Here is a 27,352-nt window from a genome sequence, read left to right on the forward strand (position 1 = left end):
AGAGTGGGAATAAGAGAGGGAGGAGATGTACAGTTCAGCACATGCTCAATCAGACTTAGTCCTTATGGTAGAGTGAGAAATGTGCCATGGGATTCCGAATCAATCAATTACGGTGGCAAGTACTAATGCCATCTTACTAATAAAAGTGATCCGTTTAAGTTCATAATTGATCAAAAAGATATGATTAAGTGTCAAAGGAATCACACAAACAAGACCAGTGTCTGCTAATAATAATTGATAGAATTAAAAAGGAGAGAATGATGCAACATGGGAAGCAGGATGCACAGCAGACCCATAGAATGGCTGATGCCCTACACAGCACTCTGGCCTCAGAATCAGCCTTTAAGGCATTCAGATCCGGCTAAAAAGCCCATGAGAGTTTCGCAGGCAAGGAAAGCCAAGACACTGTGGCAAAATATGACCTACATGAAAGATCTCTGTGAATTAGATCTCAGCGGAAAGAATGGGCCATTGAAGAAGTAGGTACCTTTCTCTGAAGGGAGGAGAGAACTTCCACTTTTACTATGGCCTTGTCTAAATGAAGTCAGAGTTTGTGAACTCAAGAAGCCTCCATAGCCTTGGCAGCTCATTACAAGAGTCTCAGGAGATTACTGATGTCATAAATAAGAGTGTAAATTGTTAAATCCACAACGGGAGTCACTGTGCACTTACTCCCCATGTAGGATCTCTGTCTTTAATGTGTTGTACTATGTGAATTTTTTTTTACTTTTATTTAATGAATATAAATTTCCAAAGTATGGCTTATGGATTACAATGGCTTCCCACCCCACAACGTGCCTCCCACCCGCAACCCTCCCCTTTCCCACTCCCTCTCCCCTTCCAATCACATCAAGATTCATTTTCGATTCTCTTTATATACAGAAGATCAGTTTAGCATCCATTAAGTAAAGATTTCAACAGTTTGCTCCCACACAGAAACATAAAGTGAAAAATAATAGATGATTTTTTTAAATGATGATGAAATCAGATCAGACCTATTGTCATGTTTAATCCCAGTGAGAGTCAAGTTGGGAATTGATAATTTCTTCTTTTTTTTTTTTACAGAAGATCAGTTTAGTATACATTAAGTAAAGATTTCAACAGTTTGCACCCCCATAGAAACACAAAGTGAAATATACTGTTTGAGTACTCGTTATAGCATTGTCTCAATGTATAGCACGCTAAGGACAGAGATCCTACATGAAGAGTAAGTGCACAGTGACTCCTGTTGTTGACTTTACAAATTGACACTCCTGTTTATGGCATCAGTAATCTCCCTATGCACCAGTCATGAGTTTCCAAGGCTATGGAAGCCCCTTGAGTTCTCCAACTCTTTTTTTCATGTCTGATGGCTCTGGCTAAAACTTCCAGAACTATGTTAAATAGCAGTGGTGAGAGTGGGCATCCCTGTCTGGTACCAGATCTCAGTGGAAATGCTTCCAACTTTTCCCCATTCAATAGGATGCTGGCCATGTGTTTTTCATAAATTGCTTTGATTATATTGACGAATGTTCCTTCTATACCCAATTTGCTTAGAGTTTTCCTCATGAAAGGGTGTTGAATTTTATCGAATGCTTTCTCTGCATCTATTGAGATAATCATATGGTTTTTCTTCTGCAGTCTGTTAATGTGGTGTATCACATTGATTGTCTTGCGCACATTAAACCATCCCTGCATACCAGGGATAAATCCCATTTGGTCTGGGTGGATGATTTTCCTGATGTCTTGTTGTATTCTATTGGCGAGAATTTTATTGAGGATTTTTGCGTCTATGTTCATCAGGGTTATTGGTCTATAATTTTCTTTCAGTGCTGCATCTTTCTCTGGCTTAGGGATTAAGGTGATGCTGGCTTCATAGAAAGAATTTGGGAGGATTCCATCTTTTTCAATTGTTCTGAATAGTTTGAGAAGAAATGGAAATAGTTCTTCTTTAAATATCTGGTAGAATTCAGCAGTGAATCCATCTGGTCCTGGGCTTTTCTTTATTGGGAGGGCCTTTATTACTGTTTCAATTTCTGTTTCAGTTATGGGTCTATTTAGGTTTTCGATTTCTTCCTGGTTCAATTTAGGTAGATTGCATGTGTCCAGGAATCTATCCGTTTCTGATAGATTTTCTTGTTTGCTGGCATACAAGTCCTTGTAGTAATTTCTGATGATTCTTTTTATTTCTGTGGTGTCTGTTGTTACATTTCCTTTTTCATCTCTGATTTTATTGATTTGGGTCTTTTCTCTTCTTTTTTTAGTTAGTTGGGCCAATGGGGTGTCAATTTTGTTTATTTTTTCAAAAAACCAGCTCTTCGCCTGGCTGATTTTTTGTAATTTTTTTTTGATTCAATCCTGTTGATTTCTTCTCTGATTTTAATTATTTCTCTTCTCCTACTAGATTTGGGTCTTGTTTGCTGCAGTTTTTCTAGGTCCTCAGATGCGCTGAAAGCTCATTTATTTGGTACCTTTCCAATTTCTTGATATAGGCCCCTATTGCTATAAACTTGCCTCTCAATACTGCTTTTGCCGTATCCCATAAGTTTTGGCATGTTTTGTCATTATCCTCATTTACTTCCAGAAAGTTTCTGATTTCTCTTTTGATTTCTTGAATGACCCAGTGTTCATTCAGGAGCATGTTGTTCAGTCTCCCTGTGTTTGCATACTTTCTGGGGTTTCCTGAGTTGCTAATTTCCAGCTTCATTCCACTGTGGTCTGAGAAGCTGCATGGTATGATTCTAATTCTTTTAAATTTGCTGAGACTTGCTTTATGACCTAGCATGTGATCAATCCTAGAGAAGGTTCCATGCACTGCTGAGAAGAATGTAAAGTCTTTAGATGTAGGATTGAAAGTTCTGTAGATATCTGTTAGATCCACTTGGGCAATAGTGTCGATTAAATCTGCTGTTTCCTTGTTGATCTTCTTTGCGGATGATCTATCTATTTCTGAGAGTGGAGTATTGAAGTCCCCCAGTACTATTGTATTGGAATGTAAGTCTCCCTTTAAGTCCCTTAACATATCTTTTAAATAGACCGGTGCCCTGTAATTAGGTGTATATACATTTATAATAGTTACATCTTCCTGTTGAATTGAACCCTTAATCGTTATATAGTGCCCCTCTTTGTCTCTCTTAACAGTTTTTGTATTAAAGTTTATTTTGTCTGATATTAATATGGCTACACCTGCTTTTTTTTTTTTTTTTTTTTTTTTTGTTGGCATGGAATATCTTTTTCCAATGTTTCACTTTCAGTCTGCATGCATCTTTGTTAGAGAGATGTGTTTCTTGTAGGCAACAAATAGTTGGGTGTTGTTCCTTAAGCCAGTCAGCCAATCGGTGTCTTTTAACTGAAGAGTTAAGACCATTAACGTTTAATGTGACTATTGATACATAGTGACTTTGCCCTGCCATTTGCCAAAGATAAGTTCTAATATATGCTTTGAGCTTCCCATGCTCTTTTACTGGTAGGTGTTCTTCCTTTCCCTTCTTTCATATTGATGGCCATGTTTCTGTGTTTCTGAGTGTAGCACATCTTTAAGTATCTTTTGCAGGGCCAGATGAGTGGCAGCAAAGTCTTTCAATTTCTGTTTGCTATGAAAGGTCTTTATTTCACCTTCATTCACAAATGAGAGCTTTTCAGGATATAATATTCTGGGCTGGCAATTTTTCTCTCTTAGTACCTGTGCTATGTCTCGCCATTCCCTCCTAGCCTGTAGTGTTTCTGATGAGAAGTCTGCTGTGAGTCTGATTGGAGATCCTCTGAGAGTAATCTGACGTTTCTCTCTTGCACATTTTAGGATCTTTGCTTTATGTTTCACTGTGGTGAGTTTAATTACAACGTGTCGTGGTGAGGATCTCTTTTGGTCATGTTTACTGGGGGTTCTATGAGCTTCCTGTATTAGGATGTCTCTGCCCTTCTCCTTGGAACCCGGACAGTTCTCTGCTAGTATCTCACTAAAAAGGCCTTCATATCCTTTCTCTCTCTCCATGCCTTCAGGAACTCCTAGAACCCGAATGTTGGGTTTTTTAATAGTATCCTGTAGATTCCCAACAATATTTTTTAGGTTTCTAATTTCCTCTTCTTTTCTTTGGTTTGGCTGTATCCTTTCCTGTTCTCTGTCTTCTAAGTCCGATATTCTCTCTTCTGCTTCACCCATTCTGTTTTTAAGGCTCTCTAATGTGTTTGTCATTTGATCTATTGAGCTCTTCATTTCATTTTGATTTCTCTTCACTATCACACTTTCCTGTTCTACTAGTTTCTGCGTTTCATTTTGATTCTTCCTTAAAATTTCATTTCACGAGAGAGGTTTTCAATCCTGTCCAATAAGGATTTCTGTAGTTCAAGGATTTGCTTTTTAAAACTTCTAAATGTTCTTATCATAAATTTTTTGAAATCTGTATCTTGCATTTCTTCTATCTCATCATCTTCATAATCTTGGCTTGGGGTGTTTTGTTTATTTAGAGGCGTCATAGTGTAATCGTTGATCTTGTTCCCTCGGTTTCTGTGTTTATTGCTTGGCATGGTTAATTCTTTTTCCCTCACTGTGAGGTGTTTTTTTTTTTTTATACATATTATGTCTGTGTTAAGTGGACTGCCTGCTGTTGGAGGAGCCTTGGAGGCTTGAGATGGGTGTGGCCTGAGAGCTCTGCTTGGTTCTTCAGGGTTCCAGGTGTGCAAAGGTTATGCGTGTTAAATCTCTATTTATTTATTCATTTATTTATTTTATTTTATTTTTTATTCAGGAGGTAAGTAATACTGCAAGGCTGAGCAGAATGGAATGTATTTAGCTTCAGATCTCTGGCTTCTACCCAAAGAGTCTGTGCAGGCTCCGTTTCTCCTGGGGACTCCCACTGGGTTGCCTAGGCTACTGAATTGTAGCCTTAACTCTCCCCTTTTATTATGTATATCCCAGCTCTTTGTCTCTTGCTCGCCTTTGCAAGGTTGGCGGAGAGAGGAACTCTCTGTACCAGTATGCCCTCACCTTGTTTTTTTTTTTTTTTCTCCCTTCTCTCCTGTAGTCTGTTGAACTTTCCCGCTTCAAAGCCTGCTTCCCTCTAAAATTCTGTCTGCCGTTTCCCCGCCAATGTCTCCAGTTACTGAGCTCACCTCCACTTCCAGCGCCGATGTGTGGACTTGGAGCCCTGGACTTCCCTCCTCTCCCCGCTGGTGTCTGTGTCACATCGACTCCCCTTCCTGCACTGGCGCTCAGACTCTGCGGCTCCCGCATTTCGGCTTCCACGCGGTGGGCGACCCTGCTCTCCCAGTAGGTCCTCTGAGTCACCGCCACTGGCTCTGAAAGAGTTTCCTCTGCAGTTTTTTTCCTGATCCTTTTTCTGAGGCTACCGTAACTCCGCTTTTATTAAACTAAATTTTCCCGGACTATCGGTGTGCGCCGTCACTATTCCGCCATCTTGGCTCCGCCCCCTGTACTATGTGAATTAACGGTAAAACTTACTATTCTAACAGTACTTTATACTTTGTGTATTTCTGTGTGTGCAAACTGTTGAAATTTTTACTTAGTATATATTGAGTTTATATTCTGTATTTAAAGTTAATTAAAAATGAATCTTAATGAAGAGTGGGATTGGACAGGGTATAGGAGATGTGATGGTTTGCAGGTGGGAGGGTGGTTATTGGGGGAAAAGCTGCTATAATTCAAAAGTTGTACTTTGGAAATTTATATTTATTAAATAATTGTTAAAAAAATATCTCTTTAAGTCCTTTGCCCATTTCTTTACTGGGTTGTTTGTTTTGTTGTTGATTTCTTAATCTTTTCTATATATTCTATTTACTAATCCTTTGTCAGTCATATAGTTTGCAAATAGTTTCTCCCATTTTGTCAGTTGCCTCTTCACTTGGGTGATTGTTTCTTTTGCAGTTAGAAGCTTCTCAATCTGATGTAATTCCATTTGTAAAGTTTGGCTTTGATTGCCTATGCCTCTGGGGTCTTTTCTGTGAATTCTTTTTTGTACCAATTGTTTTCCCCAATGATCTCTAATAATTTGATGGTATCAGGTGATAGATTTAGGTCTTTAATCCATTTTGAATGGGATTGTGTAAGGTGTAAGGTAGGCATCCTGCTTCATACTTCTGCATGTGGAAATCCAGTTTTCCCAGCATTATTTGTTGAAGAAACTGACCTTGCTCCAGGGATTGGTTTTATCTCCTTCATCAAAGGTTGATTTTAATGTGTAGCTTGATTTCTGGCATTGCCATTCTGTTCCATTGGTCTATCATCTGTTTTGTACTATTACCAGGCTGTTTTTATTCTAACTACTCTGTAGTATGTCTTGAAATCTGGTATTGTGATGGCTCCAGCTTTTTGTTGTATACAATTGCTTTAGCTATTATAGGTCTTCTCACTTCTATAGGAATTTCAACATGATTTTTCTATATCCGAGTAGAATGTCTTTGTATTTTTATTGGTATTATGTTGAATCTGTATATTGTTTTTGGTTGCATGGACATTTTGATGATATCAATTATTCCAGTCTGTGAACATGGAAGATATTTCCATCCTTTTTGTCTTCTATTTCTTTTTTAAAGTTTTGTAATTCTCATCATAGAGATCTTTAACATACTTGGTTAAATTTATTCCAAGGCATTTTTTTGTAGCTATTGTGAATGGGATTGGTATTAGAAGTTTTTTTTTTCAGCCATAGTTGTCTGTGTATACGAATCTGTTGATCTTTGTGTGTTGGTATATATCCTGCTACTTTTCCAAACTCAAAGTTCTAATAATCTCTTCATGAATCTTTTGGATCCCCTATGTTTAGGATCATGTCATCTACAGATAGGGATAGTTTGACTTCCTCCTTCCCAGTTTGTATCCTTTTGATTTATTTTTCTTGTCTAATGGCTCTGTATAAAACTTCCAGGACTATACTGAAAAGCAGCAGTGACAGTGGGAATCCTTATCTGGTTCTGCCTATCATTGGGAATGCTTCCAACTTTTCCCTGTTCAATAGTATGCTGGCCTTGGGTTTGTCATAAATTGACTTGATTGTGTTTAGGAATGTTACTTCTATTCCCAATTTGCTTAGAGTTTTCACCATGAAAGGGTGTTGTATTTTATCAAATGCTTTCTTTGCATCTGTTGAGGTAATCGTATGGTTTTTGTTTTCAATTTATTAATGTGATGTGTCACATTGATTGATTTCCCTGTATTGAACCATCCCTGCATACCAGGGAAAAATTCTACATGGCCCAGGCAAATGCTCTTTTGATGTGTTGTTTGTTTCGTTTGGGTAGTATTTTTTTGAGGATTTTTGCATTTATATTCATCAGGGAAATTGGTCTGTAGTTCTCTTTCTCTGTTATATCATATCTTTTTCATGTTTAGGAATTAAGGTGCTGCTGGCTTAATAGAAAGAGTTTGTGAGAATTTCCTCCCTTTCAATTGTTTTGAATCGCTTGAGAAGAATTGGAGTTCTTTCTTCTTTAAATGTCTTGTAGAATTCAGCAGTGAAGCCATCTGGTTCTGAGCTTCTCTTTGTTGGGAGGTGCTTTATTACTGTTTCCATTTATCTCTGGTTATTGGTTGTTTAGGTTTTCTATGTCTTCATGGCTCAATTTAGGTAGGTTGTATGTGTCCAAGGATCTATCCATTTCTTTTAGGTTTCCCATTTTGTTGGCATACAGCTCTCTGTAATAATTTCTCATTTTTTAAGTTTCTGTGGTGTCTGTTGTTAATTTCTCTTCATTTCTAATTTTGTTGATTTTGGTCTTCTCCCCCTTTTTTTGGTTTGTTGGGATAATGGTGTGTCAATTTTGTTTATTTGTTCAAAAAACCATTTCTTTGTTTTGCTCTTGCGTATTTTTTTTGTTTCAATTTTGTTTATTTCTTCTAATTTCAATTTTTTCTTTTCTCCTACTGGCTTTGGATTTGGTTTGTTGTTGTTTTACTTGGTCCTGGAGGTGCATTGATAGCTCAATTTTTTTGTTGTCTTTCCAATTTCTTGATTCAAACACCAAGTGCTGTAAATTTTCCCTCTCAATAATACTTTTGCTGTATTCCATAAGCTTTGATATAGTTATTGTCTTCATTAAATTCCAGACATTTTTTGATTTCTCCTATGATCCACTGTTTATTCAGGAGCATGTTGTTCAGTTTCCATATGTTTCCATATGTTCTAGAGATTCTTGAGTTGTTGATTTCCAGCTTGATTCCTTGTGGTCAGAGAAGATTCATTGTATGATTTTGATATTTTTGAACTTGCTGAGACTTGCTTTATGGCCTTCATGTTGTGCATCCTAGAGAAAATTGCACGCACTGGTGAGAAGAAAGTGTATTCTGCAATTGTAGGATGAAAAGTTCTGTAGATATCTGTTAGGTCCATTTGGTCTATATTGTCAATTAACTCTGTTGTTTCATTGCTTTTCGTTTTGGTTGACCTGTCCATTGATGACAGTGGGGTGATGGAATTCCCATTTCTATTGTACTGAATTCTATTTCTCCCTTTAAATCCATTATCATTTGATTTAAATATTTAGCAGCTATGGGTTGTGTGCATATACATTTATTATAGTCACCTCTTACCTTTGAATTGATCTTTTAATCATTATAGTGCCCTATTCTGTCTCTTTTAAGAGTTTTTGTGTGTGTTCCGCCCGCTGCCTTCCACTCCGCCTCTGGCGGAGGAAGTGATGTCACAAGCCCCATGTGAGCGGATTGTAACACATACAGCTGCCTGGAGAGAGGGAGCCGGTGTCCTACATCAGAGCAGCCGCTGCCACCCAGGACTGGGCCCTTAGGGAGGAGGAGGCGAGAAGATGGTGGACTACCCCAGTGCTGCCGACAGGAACGTGGAAATCTGGAAGATCAAGAAGCTCATTAAGAGCTTGGAGGCGGCCCGCGGCAATGGCACCAGCATGATATCATTGATCATTCCTCCCAAAGACCAGATTTCCCGAGTGGCAAAAAAATTTGGAACTGCATCCAACATTAAGTCACGAGTAAACCGCCTTTCAGTCCTGGGAGCCTTTACATCTGTACAACAAAGACTCAAACTTTATAACAAAGCACCTCCAAATGGTCTGGTTGTTTACTGTGGAACAATTGTAACAGAAGAAGGAAAGGAAAAGAAAGTCAACATTGACTTTGAACCTTTCAAACCAATTAATACGTCATTGTATTTGTGTGACAACAAATTCCATACAGAGGCTCTTACAGCACTACTTTCAGATGATAGCAAGTTTGGCTTCATTGTAATAGATGGTAGTGGTGCACTTTTTGGCACACTGCAGGGAAATACAAGAGAAGTCCTGCACAAATTCACTGTGGATCTCCCAAAGAAACACGGTAGAGGAGGTCAGTCAGCCTTGCGTTTTGCCCGTTTAGGAATGGAAAAGCGACACAACTATGTTCGGAAAGTAGCAGAGACCGCTGTACAGCTGTTTATTTCTGGGGACAAAGTGAATGTGGCTGGTCTCGTTTTAGCTGGATCAGCTGACTTTAAAACTGAACTAAGTCAATCTGATATGTTTGATCAGAGGTTGCAATCAAAAGTTTTAAAATTAGTTGATATATCCTATGGCAGTGAAAATGGATTCAACCAAGCTATTGAGTTATCTACTGAGGTCCTCTCCAACATGAAATTCATTCAAGAGAAGAAATTAATAGGACGATACTTTGATGAAATCAGTCAAGACACGGGCAAGTACTGTTTTGGAGTTGAAGATACGCTAAAAGTTTTGGAAATGGGAGCCGTAGAAATTCTAATAGTCTATGAAAATTTGGATATAATGAGATACGTTCTTCATTGCCAAGGCACAGAAGAGGAGAAAATTCTTTACCTAACTCCAGAACAAGAGAAGGATAAATCTCATTTCACAGACAAAGAGACAGGACAGGAACATGAGCTGATCGAGAGCATGCCCCTGTTGGAATGGTTTGCTAACAACTATAAAAAAATTTGGAGCTACATTGGAAATTGTCACAGATAAGTCACAAGAAGGATCCCAGTTTGTGAAAGGATTTGGTGGAATTGGAGGTATCTTGCGGTACCGAGTAGATTTCCAGGGAATGGAATATCAAGGAGGAGACCATGAATTTTTTGATCTTGATGACTACTAGGTAGTCGACATGGGTCCGGCAAAACGTGCCTCGCCCTCTAGCATCCAACCCAAGGAGCATACCAGTGGTGGAATCCAAACAGATCCCTGCCTTACAATTGGAACATTTCCAGAACTTAATTCATGAGCATTGGATATTGAAAAGAAAACCGAAACAAAACCAGGCCCAACCCTACACTTTGGTTTGTCATGGTGTCAGCGCAGCAGCCTACAACTAAGTTCCTAAATGCCACGTTGGACTAATTTAAAAAAGAATCCCAATTTTTACTTTTACTCGATGGTGAAATTGGTTGCTCTTGTATTTTATGAAAAAATGATTTTTTTAACCTTCATACATAGAAGCAAAAATACTTTAACTGCTGTAAACTTTCAAAAGTTCATAGAAATGAGATCATACTGGTTTGCTTCTTATTTTGATTGGAGAAAAATTAAATTGCTGCATTTCTCAGTGACCCATTTACATGGCATTCTCAGCTTAGACTGCATAAGAAGAAATATATGTGGTGAAATGTTGGAAAAAAAAAGTTTTTGTGTTAAAGTATATTTTATCTGATATCAGTATGGCTACTACTCTGCTCTTTTTTGCTTTCCATTAGCATGGAATATAATTTTCCATCCTTTCACTTCCAGTCTGCCTGTATTTTGTTAATGAGATATGTTTCTTGTAGGCTGCAAATAGAAGGGTTTTTAAAAAATCCATTCAACCAGTCTGTGTATTTTATTTATTTTTTCTCTTTCTTTTTTCAACTTTTATTTAATAAATAATTTTCAAAGTACAACTTTTGAATTATAGCAGCTATTCCCCCCATAGCCTCCCTCCCACCTGCAAACCACCCCATCTCCCACTTCTTCTCCCATCCCATTCACATCAAGATTCATTTTCAATTATCTTTATATACAGAAGATCAACTTAGTATATACTGAGTAAAGATTTCAACAGACTGCATCCATACAGACACACAAAGTATAGAGTACTGTTTGGGTACTAGTTTTACTGTTAATTTGCATAGTACAACCTATTAAGGAGAGAGGTCCTACATGGGGAGCAGGTGTACAGTGACTCCCATTGTGGATTTAACAATTGACACTCTTATTTATGATATCAGTAATCACCTGAGCTCTTGTATGAGCTACCAAGGCTATAGAAGCCTCTTGAGTTCACCAACTCCGATCCTATTTATTTATTTTATTTGACAGGTAAAGTTATAGACAGAGAGAGAGACAGAGTGAAAGGTCTTCCTTCCATTGGTTCACCACCCAAATGGCTGCAATGGCTGGCGCTGCACAGATCCAAAGCCAGGAGCCAGGTGCTTCTTCCTGGTCTCCCGTGTGGGTGCAGGGACCAAGTACTTGGGCCATCCTCCACTGCCTTCGCAGGCCACAGCAGAGAGATGGACTGGAAGAGGAGCAACTAGGACTAGAACCCGGTGCCCATATGGGATGCTGGTGCTGCAGGCAGAGGATTAACCAAGTGAGCCATGGCGCTGGCCCTCGATCTTATTTAGACAAGGTCATTGTCAAAGTTGAAGTTCTCTCCTGTCCTCATAGAAATGTACCTCCTTCTTTGATGGCCCATTCTTTCTGCTGGGATCTCACTCACAGAGATCTTTCTTTTAGTGTGGTGGAATGAGAAGGCCATGCCAAGATGGCTGCTGGCAACCGAAACTGCCTGGCAACAGGCTGTGATTGGATGGCTTCAAAAACCACATGACAACGGAACCTGCCTGGCAACAGGTTGTGATTGGATGGCTTTGGAAACTGCCTGACAACATGCTGTGACTGGTTAAGGCATAGGCCATCCCTTGACTGGATTGGCTCCCTCAGCTATTTAAGCTGCTGTACCAACTGAAATAAGCAAGTATGTGGGCTGCTCACCTCTGGCCCACTTTCAGCTGATTCCCAGGGTCTGTGTGGTGACTCCACACTTCCTGCCCCCACCAATCTCCTCCTCTCAGAACGAATCCACAGCAACATCTTAGGTCATTTTTTTTGTCTTGGTTTTCCTTGCCTGTGAAACTCTTATGGGCTTTTGAGCTGGATCTGAATGCCTTAAGGGCTGATTCTGAGGCCAGAGTGCTGTTTAGGGCATCTGACATTCTATGAGTCTGCTGTGTATCCCGCTTCCCATGTTGTATCACTCTCTCCCTTTTAATTCTATCCTTCGTTATTTGCAGAAACTGGTCTTATTTATGTAATCCTTCGACACTTAATCCTATCTTTTTGATCAATTATGAACTTAAACTGAGTACTTTAACAAGAAAGATGGCATTGGTACATGCCACCTTGATGGGTTGATTTGGAGTCCCATGGCATGTTTGTAGTTCTACCATTAGGAGTAAATCCGATTGAGCATGTGCCGAACTGTACATCTCCTCCCTCTCTTATTCCCACTCTTATATTTAACAGGAATCACTTTTCAGTTAAAATTTAAACACCTAAGAATAATTGTGTGTTAATTACAGAGTTCAACCAATGGTATTATGTAAAACAAAAAAATACTAAAAGGAATAAAATAGTAAGCTGTTCCTTGACAGTCAGGACAAGGGCTGATCAAGTCATTGCTTCTCATATAGTGTCCATTTCACTACAACAGGTTTCCTTTTAGGTGCTCAATTAGTAGTAACCGCTCAGGGAGAACATATGATATTTGTCCCTTTGGACTGCTTATTTCACTCAGCATGACGTTTTCCAGATTCCTCCATTTTGTTGCAAACATCGCGGTTTCATTTTTTTCATTGCTGTATAGTGTTTTATAGAATACATATCCCATAATTTCTTTATCCAGCCTTCTATTGATGGGTTTTTAGGTTTATTCCATGTCTTAGCTATTGTGAATTGAGCTGCAATAAACATTGAGGTGCAGATAGCTCTTTTATTTGCCAATTTAATTCCCATTGGGTAAATTCCAAGGAGTGGGATACCTTGGTTGTATGGTAGGGTTATTTTGAGGTTTCTGAGGAATCTCCAAGCTGACTTCCACAGTGGCTTTACCAGTTTGCAATCCCACCAACAGTGGGTTAGTGTCCCCTTTTCCCCACATCCTCGCCAGCATCTGTTTTTAATTTATTTCTGTTTGTAAGCCATTCTAACCGGGGTGAGATGAAACCTCATTGTGGTTTTGATTTGCGTTTCCCTGATGGCTGGTGATCCTGAATATTTTTTCATGTGTCTGTTGGCCGTTTGGATTTCCTCTTTTGAAAAATATCAGGCAAGATGGCGGAATAGGAAGGGAGCACACTGATAGTCCGGGAAGAGACAGTTTAATAAAAGTGGAGATACTGCAGGTTCAAGGAAGAGTAGGGGAAGAAACAGCAGAGGAAACTCTTCCGGAACTAGTGATTCACAGTGGGCCTGCGTGGAGAGTGTGGGAGCCCATGGTTTGGGACACCAGCGGCAGAATCAATGCACCAGCGCTGGAACACGAGATGAGCCGAACCTCAGTAGCCTAAGACACCGGTGGGCAAGCGGAAAGAGGAGACTAGAGGCAACGAGGCTTGAAACCCCATGGGAAAAAGTTCACTAGGCTAACTAGAAGAGAGAGGAAAAAAAAAAGTAACAGATACAGACACAAGTTTCTCTCTCTCCGCTTACCTCTCAAAGGCGAGCAAGACAAAGAGCAGGCGCCATTTTGGACATATGTCATAAGTGGGGTGACCTCAGGGCTGCACCCACCCTCAACCAAGCAGAAAAACCTGATTCTGGTGTGTGTGTGTGTGTGTGTGTGTGTGTGTGAAATAACAGGAGATTAGGACCTAGTGAATGTGTTGTGCTAATGAACTGAGACTGTGAAAAAAGAGATGGTGAGTGAGAGAACTCACGGAATTCACGTGAGTACTCTCCAGAGATACTGCAATTCGGTAACCTTGGCAACCCAGTGGGAGACTGCAGGAGAATTTGCGCCCATGCTGAGGGCAGCACAGATTCCCTGTGTGGTCCTTGGGAAAGAGTTTCCACTCTCTGGATCCTGTAGGTATATCATTCACCTCCTAACTACCTTCAATTCCATTCAGCTGTGCAGAATTACGTCCCTTTTGAATCAAAAAAAGAAAGAGAGATTTACCATGCCTAACCTGGGAGTGTCACCTTTGGCACACCCTTAACTCTGAGGAACCAAACAGAGCTCTCTGGCCACACCCATCTCAAGCTTCTAAGGCTCCATCAAAAGCAGACAGTCCACTTAATACAGTCATAGTATAACAAGAAAAAACACCACAGTGAGGGAAGAAGAATCCAAAGAATATCTCCACAATGCCAAGCAACAAACACAGAAACCGAGGAAACAAGAACAAGAAGACATTATGACACCCCCAAATGAACGAGACACCCCAATTCAAGATTATGAGGATAATGAGATAGAAGAAATGAAAGATACAGATTTCAAAAAATTAATGATAAGAACATCTAGAAGTTCTCAAAAACAAATTCTTGAACTACAGAAATCTTACTGGACAAGATAGAAAATCTCTCTAGTGAAAATGAAATGCAGAAACTAGTAGAACAGGAAAGTGTGATAGTGAAGAGAAGTCAAAATGAAATGAAGAACTCAATAGATCAAATGACAAACACATTAGAGAGCCTTAAAAACAGAGTCAATGAAGCAGAAGAGAGAATATTGGATGTAGAAGACAGAGCACAGGAAAGTATACGTCAAACCAAAGAAAAGAAGAGGAAATTAGACATCTAAAAATATTGTTGGGAATCTACAGGATACTATTAAAAACCCAACATTTGGGTTCTAGGAGTTCCTGAAGGCATGGAGAGAGAGAAAGGATATGAAGGCCTTTTTAGTAAGATACTAGCAGAGAACTTCCTGGGTTTGGAGAAGGACAGAGACATCCTAATACAGGAAGCTCATAGAACCCCTAGTAAATATGACCAAAAGAGATCCTCACCACAACATGTTGTAATCAAACTCACCACAGTGAAACATAAAGCAAAGATCCTAAAATGTGCAAGAGAGAAACATCAGATTACTTTCAGAGGATCTCCAGTTAGACTCACAGCAGACTTCTCATCAGAAACCCTACAGGCTAGAAGGGAATGGCGAGACATAGCCCAGGTACTAAGAGAGAAAAACTGCCAGCCAGAATATTATATCCTGAAAAGCTCTCATTTGTGAATGAAGGTGAAAAAAGACCTGGGGCAGAGCGTTGGTGCATGCATGGTTAGAGGAGGTGAGGTTAATGGGCAAGGATCCTGCTCAGGGGATGCTACAGAAGCCAAAGAAGGACAAGGAAACTGGTTCAAGAGAAGTGATAGAAGGAGGAGGGGAGAACTCTCATCTGTTACCTTACAGTTCACAGGATGTGTGTGGGGTGACAGCTGGTCAGTGATGGGGCTGAAACCAAAGTCTGGCTGCACTCAGGGCCTGGGCTGTAACCACACTGCAGAGTTGCCTACTCAGGAGGGCAGAAAGAAGCAAGGAAGACTCCAGATGGTGGAAGACCGGGAGGAAGAGGAGGCTCAAAATAGGAGAGGAAAGATAAGGGGCAAAGAGGCTGCTGAGAGTTGCGACGTTGTTCCTTGGAGCCGCTCTCCCTGCTGCCTGATCCCATGGTCCCTGTGTATGATGCAGTAAGGAACACCTGTGGGCTGAGCATCAGCAGGCACTTCATGGTTCTCCCTGGCTCCCAAGTCAGTGGGGAAGGCAGGACATTTGGAAGGTGTTCAGCGGCAGGCAAGAGCCACTGCTTGTATCTGGCCTACATCCTGATAGCCCTTATCAGCCTGTAAATACTGCCTGCTATCACACTCTCACACAGAACACATACTGATTAGATTTCCTGCCTGGGGTCAGCGTCTGAGAAGCTGCCTGTGAGTAGCTTTCCACTAGCATGGCACCCATGATTGGAGTGCACTTCCTGAGAGTTGCCAGCCTTAGAGTGTTGGCTATTACTTAAGAAATGAGAATGGCCTGTGATAGAATTCCAAGCTCACTACTTTGAAAGAGTTGTCCTGAGCATTGAAGCAATGCTGCGGGAGCTCATTGCGCCCCAGTTTTCCCCAATGAGATGTATAGTCGGGGTTTTTAGAAAGCATCTTTCCAACTTAGCGATGGGTGGCATTGCTGTCTGTGCCAATGCAGAGGATGTGAACTGTGAGTAGTTTTGGGAGCAGAACTCACTTCTCTGTGTAGACAGATTCATGTGGGTTTGACATTACAGGATGTGTGTACATCTGTCAGTAGATTTGGTTTCTGTCCGTGGTACGTGGCTCATCACTTCCTACACAAGGCTCAGAGACTAGAATTCTTTCTCCAAGGTGGGACATAGTAACTCTAACCTTGCAGCCTTTAGCTAGCCATAATGAAATTTTCTGCTGTGTGATTGTCCCATAGTAGGTGCTAAGAATCACTTTATGCAAGAGGGTTCCTGTGCCATCCACTGGAGGAAGGGAGTCTGAAGAATCATTTTGGGGCCCTATACCAGTCTATTTCCAGCATGCCCATGAAGCCCCAGTACCTCACCAAATACAGTGTTTCAGGATTCTGGACAGTGGGTTATGTGGAGTAGAGTGAGTCCAAACAGGAAGTCATTCCCCTGCTGGGGGTGGGGGGGAGCAGAGCCCATTGTCTTGAGCCCTACCAGCCATCGCTCTCTGTATATCCCCATGTGGCTGCCCATATCCATCTTTGAAATTCTGTAGCTTAGTGTGTTTTCTTGAGTCCCATGAGCCACTGAGCAAATTAACTGAATCTGAGGGCAGGACTGTGAGGACCTAAATCTGTAGCCCTTCAATCCTGTGCCAGACTCTGTAGTGGGATAGGGCTGAGAACTGAGCCCTACCTGTGGGATCCTGTGCTCTCTCCTAGAAGATGGGAGCAGGAATGAATCCAGTTGAGTGTGCGGTCACCCAGCTGGTGTTGGCCACTTCAGAGTTAGTTGTTGGAGTGTGGAGAATGTCCCCACATATCTAATGTCAGCTGTGAGTTGTGTCAGGAGGTAGCTGTAGGAGAAATCAATTCTGAGACCTCATAAAGGTCTGTGTGGGAATTGTCTACAAACAGTTGAGAATGGCCCTGACTTAAGAGGCATGGGATTTGGGAAGTACAATGTCAGAAGGTACATGCGTGTATAGCGGGGTGAGGACTTGTGGTCCTGGGTTGCTGAATGGTCATCTCTGATGTAGGCAGCAGTTCTGCCTCAGTCAGTAACTGGAGGTCCATGTCCCATTCGAATTTTGGGTTGTACCCAACTCTTGGGGAGCTGGTTTACTAGATGCAGAAGGAAACACAGCTTCTGTCACTCTTTGTTCAGGTCTGCAAAATAACATAGCCTCCCCCCCTTTTTTTGACATGCAGAGTGGACAGTGAGAGAGAGAGAAGAGTGAAAGGTCTTCCTTTTCTGTTGGTTCACTCCTCAAAGGCCGCCACGGCCAGCACACTGTGGCCGGCGCACTGCGCTGATCTGAAGCCAGGAGCCAGGTGCCTCTGCTGGTCTCCCATGCGGGTGCAGGGCCCAAGCACTTGGGCCATCCTCCACTGCACTCCCGGGCCACAGCAGAGAGCTGGACAGGAAGAGGAGCGACCGGGACAGAATCGGGTGCCCCGACTGGGACTAGAACCCAGGGTGCTGTTGCCGCAGGTGGAGGATTAGCCTATTGAGCTGCAGCGCCGGCCTACATGGCCTCCTTCTACCCACTCAGGAACATCACCATCAGATATCCTCCCCTTGACTTTCTACCTTTCCTCATTATATCATTATGGCTCTGAGAAAGTGGGAAATTGACCCCCTCAAGCACAGGCCTAGGTGCACTCCTCTCTATGGAGACAATGGGCCTGTCGTTTCTGGTCCCCAGGTCTTTTGTGATACTCCCAGCAAAACTTGATGACGCCCATTTGTCATGCCGGCCCTGTTATGAAATGTCACTGGTTTGGAGCTGTCTAGTTGTATATGTTCATTTCTGCTTCTCTGTCTGGTATTCTGACCCCAGAAATGTGGAAGAGACATTCTAGTCAGGAGAAGAAGATACACACATTTTCATCAGCTGTTTTTATTCTATTTATGAGTGTGGATGGGAATAGGAACAAGCATCTACTATGATTAGGAGGTGACTGTGTTTCAGGAAGAAAAATCAGGAGAATTCTTTTCAGTTAAGGGTTTGCAAGCAGGAGGCCAGATCTCTCAGGAAGCAGTTTGAAAGCTGCAGGCTTAAACTGCAGGAGCCAGGCCAAGCTTATTGTTGGCCCGGTCAAAGACGGTGAAGTACTTGCGGATGAAGACATCACCCAGGATCCAGAGCTCACCGGAGGAGGTGTCGAGGTCCATGCCCTCAAAGCCACTGGTGCAGACATCATCTTCCTGCAGAACAGAGAACAGCACGGTAGACCAGACAGAGGGTCAGGGTGACAGGCGAGCTGGGTATTAAACAGCACAGGCTCACTGGACTCACGACAACGCCCATGCAAAGAAGGGCTTCCTGACTTAGTGTCCAGGGATATGTTTTTTGCTTAGCTGGGGTGTACCTGAATAAGCTGATTACTGCTCTCATTTTTTGCATGGAGGCTGGACAATATCCAGTGTCTTTGGCAGACACATAAACCCTGACCTTAGCAAAGGGGTTTAGAGAGAAGTCAACTTTGCTAAGGATGTTTGGAAACCCTGATGATACGCCCATTTCTCAGTACTCTCCTCCAGACCAGTGGCACAACAGGCAGCTGTGAGTCCTTTCTCTTCCCTGGCATACTGGCCCCAGCTGCAGCCTGGGCTGTGTGTTAGAGTCACCTGGGAGGAGGTTCATGTGTGAGTACTTGTCACTGAGAATGATCAGCTGGGAAGAACTGGTTTTGCACCTGGCAGTATGGTAAATGGCAAAGAGAATTCCTGTGGCTCATGGGCCTAAAGATGCGATCACTGTCATGGAAATCTGAGGGTGGGTTTAGTCTCTGGTTTTTCGTTGAAGAAATGGAGGATAAGAGATGTTCAACCTTTCTCAGAAATAATAGGCTGGACATTGAGACTGAGGGCTCAGAGCCAGGTGTGTAAATGAACAGAGCCTCTTATTTAAGCTGTCATCTTTTGCCCCACTCTTCCTAAGGGAAAGCCCTTAAGGGGGATTTGTCTAAATTCTCACTCATACATTGCCTGTGAATGCACACTGTGTCTGGAATCCATGAAGAGCAAGTGACAGTCTGCCTCTGGACTTCAGGTGGGAGAAGTGTTCAGAGGGCAGTGTGTGGCCCATCCTGGGATTGGCACAGGGCCACCTTACCTTCAGGATGTAGGCACTGGCAGGCAGAGGGTACTTCACACCATGGATGGTGAAGACAACGTCAGGCAGGGACTTGACGTCTGAGCATTTGACGACTTCCTGGAATGTGCAAGGGTGGAAGGATTACAGGAGGTTTATTCCTTCTGCATATTACTCTCACCACTGGAGTCTAAAACAGAGCGTGTGGGGCTGCACTTGCCTCGCCTTCGGAGTTATCATAAGCTCTGATGTGACGCTGGATTTTGGAAATGGCGTTGGTGGGTCCAGCCAGCAGAGAGGTGCCCGTATCAATGATGGCCTGGCAGCTATCAGCACAAGCAATGGTCTTTCCATTGATGGTCACACTGAGGGAGAGATGCAAGGAAGGTTTGCCTGAGTTCCCAAGAGTTACACCTGTGACCAGGATGGGCCCCCCCACACCCCGCTCAGGGGACAGAACAGATGGGAATTCAGGCTACAGCCTGGCCAGGGCCAGTATGCCCTGAGCCAGATTCGCAGTTATTTGTTCCTAATCTTAGACTTCTAGTGGTATTCTTCCTAGAGAGGGAGGTTGTGTAATGCTCCCCAGGTCTCATAAATGCTGAACAATGTGGAATTGCTGGGTTGGCTGAGCTTCCCTGTGGGGGCTGAAAGGTGGGCCTGCCTCCTGGACCACAAGGAAATGGCTGCCTGATCCTTGTAGAGGAATTGGGCTCCTGGTCAGTCCTCTCTCTCTCCTGTCCTTTCAGAAAGGCACATTTCCTAGGCTCACTCTGGATAAGCCAATTTCCAGATTTTCCCATGTGCTGGCTGTTCCAGACAGATGGGGACACTGACTCTCCTGTGAGCATGGAAAGAATGGGATCTTTACCAAGGACAAGAGACCGTCCAGCAGTGCCATCTCACCTGTCCATGGTGAACTGCCAGTAGCCTTCATAAGAAACAGGCACCCAGTGCAGGCTTCCCTTGTAGTAAGACTCATCGATGCCACCAAACATCACCAAACTGCCCTTCTTGTCATCACTGGATAGTTGGAAGAGAAGACAGGAATTCACTCATTCATGTGTTACATATTTGCTATGTACAACCTAGGAGCTACCCTGGATAGGGTACTCATCAGTTCTAGGATTTGTGCTCAATGTGTGATAGACATGGGTTCTTTTCATGCTATACCAGAGCCATACGATAGTCAATATTATTATTTTGACTTCAACGACTCTGAGGGTCAGAGAAGTAAGGCAACTTTCTTGAGATCACACAGCAGGATGTGCCAGCCAAAAGTAGAACCTAGAAATTATGGGTTGTGCTGTTTGTAGTCCAATACCCATTATAGTTGCTATGGGGACCACAAGTGAATTGAATATAGGATGGTGTTGGCTGTTAAGGACTCAATGGTGTAGTTCTTGTGTTCTCGGCCAGGCAGGTATTGCTAATATCTGGAGATATTTCTCGTTGTTGTGATTGTGTGGGGGCAGCGGATGCTACTGAGCCCAAAGAGATCAAGTCCAGGGATCTGCTTTGCACCCTAAACAGTGCATGGGACAGCATCAACAATACTTCAAACCAAAATCTCCATGGTGCTGAGCTGTATTGACCTTTGTCTCACTGGGGGAAATGCAGTGGTTCACAAGACATACTTTAGCCCACATGAAGCAGGTGAGAACCATGAGAGACATGACTACTTAGTGGCCTAGAGCACATGTTGGGGTCTTTGTTAGTGGAACATCCATTTCAGGGTACATAGGGATGTAAATATAGAGGGTATTGAGGAATTAATCACCAACTGGCCATTTATGAACCACAGCCCCACTCAGTTTAACCCACCCACTTTTGCAGGAAACATGTGATAGTGTAATCGACATCTAGCGGTTATTAACAAGTGAAGGAAAACAGGATAATGACCAACAGTGTCATTAGGAGGAATTAAGTAATAGAAGAAAGTTGGCAACTGGCCTAGCTCTTCTTGTGTAAAAGTCTACTCAGCCAAAACCAACCTGTTTGTTCTTCATTTATTCTTTGACCCTACATTTTTTTTTTTTGGACAGGCAGAGTGGACAGTGAGAGAGAGAGACAGAGAGAAAGGTCTTCCTTTGCCATTGGTTCACCCTCCAATGGCCACCCCGGCCGGTGCACCGCACTGATCCGATGGCAGGAGCCAGGAGCCAGGTGCTTTTCCTGGTCTCCCATGGGGTGCAGGGCCCAAGCACCTGGGCCATCCTCCACTGCACTCCCTGGCCACAGCAGAGAGCTGGCCTGGAAGAGGGGCAACCGGGACAGAATCCAGCGCCCCGACCAGGACTAGAACCCGGTGTGCCGGCGCCGCTAGGCGGAGGATTAGCCTAGTGAGCCGCGGCGCTGGCCTGACCCTACATTTTGATAATTAAAAAAGAAACTTTGTAGCATTACTTTCTCATTTCATTCTTCTATATATATGAGGGTACATCAAAAAGTTGCTGGAAAAATATATTGAAAGAATTTATATTGGTGCCAAACATTTTGCAACCTGAGCATTCAAGGGCTCTGCAAAATATTCATGAAAAATTAGTGTTATGTAATAAAACTATGCATGGTGTTCAAAATGTATGCACCAAAATATACTTATTTTACAAAGCAAATTTGAAACACAGAGCAATAGGAAGAGACAGGGTCTTTTATCTACTTGTCAGCCCACAAATGTCCACAATTGCACAAATGCACCCGGGTTGAAAACAGGCAATCAGACTCAATATGGCTCTTCCCAGTGGGTGACAGAGGCCAAGGTGCTTGAGTCATCAGCTACTCCTACCCTGGTTGTGCAGTATGAAGAAGATAAAGCACAAACAGTGTAGTCTGGACTCAAAGCATGTACTTGATGTTTGAGTACCTTAAACAGTAAATTAACCATTGGAAGTAACATCACTCCCTAAATGTGTCTTTGAGTTTCACTTGCCACAAAATTTTCGAAGTCCCCTCCTAAGTCACAATCAAATTTTGTTATTGTTTTCCTATGATTTTTGAACACTGTGTTATGTGATTTCACTCTAAATGGTTTCTTAGGGCCAAGAATGAGGGCATCAGTGCCAAGAGCAACTGGTAATGACTTTGGAGTTGAGAAGTTCAAGGGAGAAAAACTTATCTTGATAAATAGTAGCACATGAAGATAGTTTGTCAGAGAGTGAGAGAGACTTGGCAGCATTGCTGCTCAAATACATCGTTCTGCAGACTATGACATTGACTTTGAAAATCTCTTTCATCTAAGATCTTCCCAAGCCCACCCAGCCCTGGTGAGGTCCTTTGCTGATCCAGGTGAAAATGGTCTGTGTGGGAGAGGCCCCGGGCTAGCCAACCTACGAGCTCAGGTAGACGGAGAAGAGGTCCTCAGACACCAGACGGTGGTCCCACATGTTGTCAAAGACGGGCGTGGCATCAGAGGAGGAAATGCTGGGGTAGCCCAGACCCAGGATACCATCGAAGGGAGCAAACACGAAGGTGTCACCCGGCTCTGTCTCACTCAGGCCAAAGATCTGGTGGGTGTCATCGATGCTTCCAACCTTTGTAAGGGGGGACAGAGATGATGTCCAACATAAGCAACTGTTTATGGAGCAATGCTGTACCCTAGTCCTGGACCCAGTGCAACCTTGCATCATTTCCCAAAGGATTCAGCTTCCAGGGCATCAGGCTGAAAGGCAAGTTGAGAGACCATCCCCTGGAATACTTTGACTCCCCACTGGACAGGTCCTGCGAGCTGATGTCCAGATGGCCACTGTTGTGACTTGCTGTGAGATTCTGCTACAGGATGGATGACCACTGTGCATTTGCATTATAGCTGGGCAGATGCAAAGCAGAACCCAGCAATTTAGGATCTGTTGCCCCTGTCATGCCCTGTGAGACTTGTGGAGCTCATGTGACTATAGAGATCTAGAGGAAGATGAGAACTCCAAAGGTATCTTAGCCTTTCCATCTCCAATCACTGCTTCCTCCATGGCATTCGGCACTGAGGTTGGCTGTCGACTCCAGGCACCACTACCCTTATGCACTGGTGGCTCAGCCTGCAATGTGTGTATGGCAGCTCTGCCACATGGCTCCCTGACCACCCTGTTAGATTTCTTGTGTCATCTCTGAGACACCTGTACTTCTAGAATTAGCTTGCTCTGGGGGACACACTGTGGTCTCAGGAAGCTGGCCCTAAGGCCTGGCAGTGTGAGGGGCAGAGATGGCAGGTTCTCACCTTCACAATGTCATATCCCAGGATGCCTGTCATACTGCCAGTGCCATAGGCAATGGATACTGTCTTGTCGGTGGCCTGGTAGGTGGAGGACTTCTTAGGGTTAAACTGCTTATGGAAGGCTACAAAAGCAGAAAGAGACATCATTAACCACCAGAGGGCAAGCAAGTGAGCTGGTAATATCTTCTTTGCTTTGGGTGTCTTGGTACTGGCAGAGAAAGACAACCTTTGCCGCAATGTGCCCTTTGAATTGACCCTTTAGTACCCTGAGCCAATCCAAACTTGTTGTCATTGGCACCATGTCACTGGTGGATGGAACCCAACCTATTCCATGTCACCCCAAGATCCTTCTGACAAACTCTGAGCACAGCAGCCTGCACAGCCAAGGCTCCAGTTTGGGCACAGATGATTTCAAGGGCATCTCCTCTTAATTAAAATTCAGGTTAAAAAAAGCCACAAGAGGCTGGAGCTTGAAACATTGTGGTGACTTCCAGTGACAAAGTCTCCTTCATCAGCAAAGCAATGACTCATGTGTTTGTTTTCGCTATCCACATACTAATCATTCCCAACCATGCTTTTTTGGCATCTGAGATCTGATGAGATTGGGCGTGTTCAGGATGGTATGGCTGTAGACTAAGCTTTTAATGACTAAGCTTCTCACTTTTCTCGAGGGTGCTTCAGCCTGACATTAAATCCACTGTGTCACATAGCCCATGCAGCGTGGCTTGCCAGGCTGGAGCCCTATTTAGCCAAGATTAACTTTGGACTTCTACAAGTTTTCTGCTCTGTGAGCCTATCTGACCACATCTGCTCCACCTTTAATCCTAAGAGCATGTGTGCCCAGTTATAGGCTCCTAGTAGCTTCCTGGGCAAGGTGAATGGCCGAGTGGCTTCAATAGCTTAATAGGAACTAAAGAAAGTCCCTAAGGGTCCAGTTTGCCAGCATCAGCTGGTTCTGGGCAGCAAGGGAAGAGCAGGCCAGGCAGGTTCAGCTACTCACCACAGGCAAGACTGGAGCAGTAGATGGAGGGCACCCACAGGTTGGAGGAGCCCGTGTCAAAGATGACGGTGAAGTCCTGAGGGGGGGTTCCGATGCTGATGGTGCCAAAGTACTCAGCCTGCAGGGGTCAGGACAGTGTAGCTCAAGTACCTGGTCACCCCATCCATCCTCCCTGGGGGCCAGCTCCTCAGTCAAACTCTCCATCATCTCCTCTCTTCTAACCTCCTCATCCAGTACACTCTTCTTCAAACCCCAGCCGGGTCTCCACTCCTCCTGATTGCTCCGTAGTTGCCTCTGACTGTTCTCTGCTAAGTACATTCACATCCGAGGCTTATATGCTGTGTTCTCTTGGCCAGAACCCTACCTATGTCAGTCTTGACCTCCTAAAGAGTTCACCTTCTCAGAGGATAGGATGTAACTGTGGCACTTAGCAAGTCATGTCAACAGTGCCTGTTCATTAACTTGCTGAGCTGGAGACATATAAGACACTTCAACGTGGGAGCACATGGGAATCTCCTATCCCTAAATCTGAGGGTGGATAGCAGGGTTGTCAGTATTTTTATTCTCAATGTCAGCACGTTCCTATCTGGTAGATCTGCTCTAGTTACCCTGGTCATTGTGCCTTTCTTGGACAAGTACAAGCTCCTTCCCACCCTAGGGCTTTTGCACTGGCTATTCCTTGGTCGGAAAATGTTTCTTCTAGACTTTCCCTTGGCTGCCTCTTTCTTCATCATTTAGAGCTCTCATCCAATGTCACCTCTCTCAGCAAGTCTTCCCCATCACTTCATCCAAATTTGTCCCCTATGTGTCTTCATCGACTTGTAATTAATTAACTGAAGTGTTATGCTTTGTGGCTTCTCTCATTACATGACTCTTCTCACATGCTGGTTTGTTTGCCGTCCTCTCTTGAATATAACCCCAGGACTTTGGCCTGCTCAATGTTGTGGCCTCAGTATGTGCTAGCCTCTGGCACTTAGCAGGTGCTTTGTAAATAAATATGAACTTGATAAATAGGCTGCTGTTTCTGAGCTCTGCCATGGGGGCTGCTGGGCCCTGTGCTCAGCACTCCCAGAAATCTGGGGTTTTAATGACTTGTAGCCTTCTGTGGATGGTGGCCGTGAATGGGTCAGTTCTCTAGACCAGGATGCTGAGGCTCAAAGAATGTAAACAACTTTCCCAAGATCACCAGGCCTGGAGGCCTTAGAGCCCCGATTTGCAGCACGTCTTAGGGATTTCAGAGGCCTAGCCCTTGGCCACAGTCAAGCCTGCTTTGTTCCTTTGGCTGTTTCTATTCACATGAAGATGTACAGTGTCTACTGAAGACCAGGGTGTGCCATCAGATCCCAAATAAAAGAGTCAGAGGTCTTGAGGCTCATATTCACCCTGGGGTTAACATACTTGGCAAGTAGGGCTTAGGCTGTGTCAGGCTCCTGGCCTCTCTGTGGTCTGCCCCACCCATGGCCCCTCTGCCTCCCTTGGCACCACTCTGTTTCACTTTACACTCTTCTATGCACTCTGCTCTTACTTCCTGAAATGCAGTTGGCTCCCTGTGCCCACAGGTTGAGCATGAGCCCACTAACTCTCGAAAAGTCCCTGCCTTCTCTTGGAAGCTCCTGTTCTTCTTTCATTGCTCCCAGAAGGCATCCTTGCCCTCCCGGAGTGCCGGCTCAATGAGCGAGACCCCTCTTTGTTGGCCCTCTGGCTACTCTGGATTCTCACTGGGTGCTGAGTCTCACTGAGGATATCATTATCCCTTGCGTTACAGTAATTTTATTCAGCAAAAGATCTGAAACCTAAGATAGAACTCAGTGTAAAGAAATATTGAAAGATCTTGTGATGAACAAATCACGATAGTTCTGATTGTGGATTTTGTGAGTTTCCCTGGGCTACTGAGATCAGGGAATAGTCCCTGGCTGTCATCCATGCCCCTAGTTCCCTCTCTGGGTCAGTCCTTGGGGATGCTCCTGCCAGCTGTATGCATACTCACGTCCATGTAGTTCTCCATCTTCTCAGTTGACTCCTTGGCATAGGCTGCATTGGGGAAGTACTTGGTGGCCGGGTTGGGGCTGTGAGTCTTCAGGTAGTCCTGCAGCAAGCCCTTCTCAATCAGGTTCTTCCTCAAGGACTTCTTTCTGACCAGGGGGACCCTGGGGCAGAGCATTGGAATATGCATGGTTAGGGAAGGAGAGGTAATTGGGCAAAGATCGGATCAGGGTTGCTACAGAAACCCAAGAAAAGTGAGGGACCTGATTCAAGAGAAGAGAAAGGAGGAGGGGAGAAGCTCCCATCTGTTACTCAACAGTGCACAGAAGGGAGGTGCTGCTGGCCAGTGATGGGGCTGAAACATAACTGGCTGCATTGGAGCCTGGCCTCTCCATAAAGGCAGAAAGAGAAGTCAGGAAGCTTCAAGATGTTGAAACATAGGGAGGAAAGGAAAGTGGACATAGGACAAGCAGGGACTTGGGAGGCAGCCGAGTGCTGGGAGATTGCCTCTTGGAGCCGCTCTTCTCACTGCTTGACCCCAGACTCACTTGTGGATGACGCACTCAGAGAGCGCCAGTAGGCCGAGCAGCAGCAGCCACTTCATGGTTCTTCCTGACTCCCAAGACACTGGGGAAGGCAGGACGAGTGGAAGGTGTACAGCAGCAGGCAAGAGCCACTGCTTAAATATGTGTGGCCAATCCTGAATGTAATAGTCCTTATCAGTCTCTTAATGCCACCTGCTATCACACTCCCAACATAACAGTCTCTGATAACACAGTCCTGTGTGAAGTCCTGTTCTGAGAATTGGCCCGTGGAGTAGCTTTCCACTAACACCACATCCCTCAGTTGGAGTGCACCTGCCGAAATCCTGCCAGCTACTGAGGATTGACTGTGATGTTTACAATGAGATGGGTCCATGT

General features: G+C 43.7%; 1 protein-coding gene and 1 pseudogene across 2 annotated transcripts; one reads left to right on the forward strand and one right to left on the reverse strand.

The window, feature by feature from the left end:
* Positions 1 to 8,708: 8,708 nt before the first annotated feature.
* Positions 8,709 to 10,395, forward strand: LOC149128283 (eukaryotic peptide chain release factor subunit 1 pseudogene; annotated as a pseudogene).
* Positions 10,396 to 18,032: 7,637 nt separating this feature from the next.
* Positions 18,033 to 27,137, reverse strand: LOC100356146 (pepsin II-4). 2 transcript variants are annotated; one of them, XM_089308170.1, is made up of 9 exons: positions 26,981 to 27,137; positions 26,437 to 26,596; positions 24,450 to 24,567; positions 23,453 to 23,571; positions 22,576 to 22,775; positions 20,152 to 20,268; positions 19,466 to 19,610; positions 19,267 to 19,365; positions 18,033 to 18,356 (listed from the first exon to the last, which is right to left on the reverse strand). In XM_089308170.1, the coding sequence occupies exons 1-9, from the start codon at positions 27,034 to 27,036 to the stop codon at positions 18,207 to 18,209; spliced, it is 1,164 nt and encodes a 387-aa protein (XP_089164296.1). In that variant the 5' UTR covers positions 27,037 to 27,137; the 3' UTR covers positions 18,033 to 18,206. The 2 variants fall into 2 exon arrangements, with proteins under 2 accessions (XP_089164296.1, XP_089164301.1); XM_089308175.1 differs by having other exon boundaries at positions 19,267 to 19,361; positions 19,462 to 19,610.
* Between the last annotated feature and the right edge of the window lie 215 nt (positions 27,138 to 27,352).

Source organism: Oryctolagus cuniculus, chromosome 1, assembly GCF_051225735.1.
Source record: "Oryctolagus cuniculus isolate XC-2025 breed Fujian yellow rabbit chromosome 1, ASM5122573v1, whole genome shotgun sequence".
Classification (NCBI taxonomy): Eukaryota; Metazoa; Chordata; class Mammalia; order Lagomorpha; family Leporidae; genus Oryctolagus; species Oryctolagus cuniculus.

Excerpts from the sequence above, each read along its gene's own strand:
- LOC100356146 (XM_089308170.1), bottom strand. The coding sequence starts at position 27,036 with ATGAAGTGGCTGCTGCTGCTCGGCCTACTGGCGCTCTCTGAGTGCGTC. Across the intron at positions 19,611-20,151 it reads TGGCAGTTCACCATGGACAG|TGTGACCATCAATGGAAAGA; the intron begins GTGAGATGGCAC and ends TCTCTCCCTCAG. Across the intron at positions 18,357-19,266 it reads CCAGTGCCTACATCCTGAAG|GAAGATGATGTCTGCACCAG; the intron begins GTAAGGTGGCCC and ends TCTGTTCTGCAG.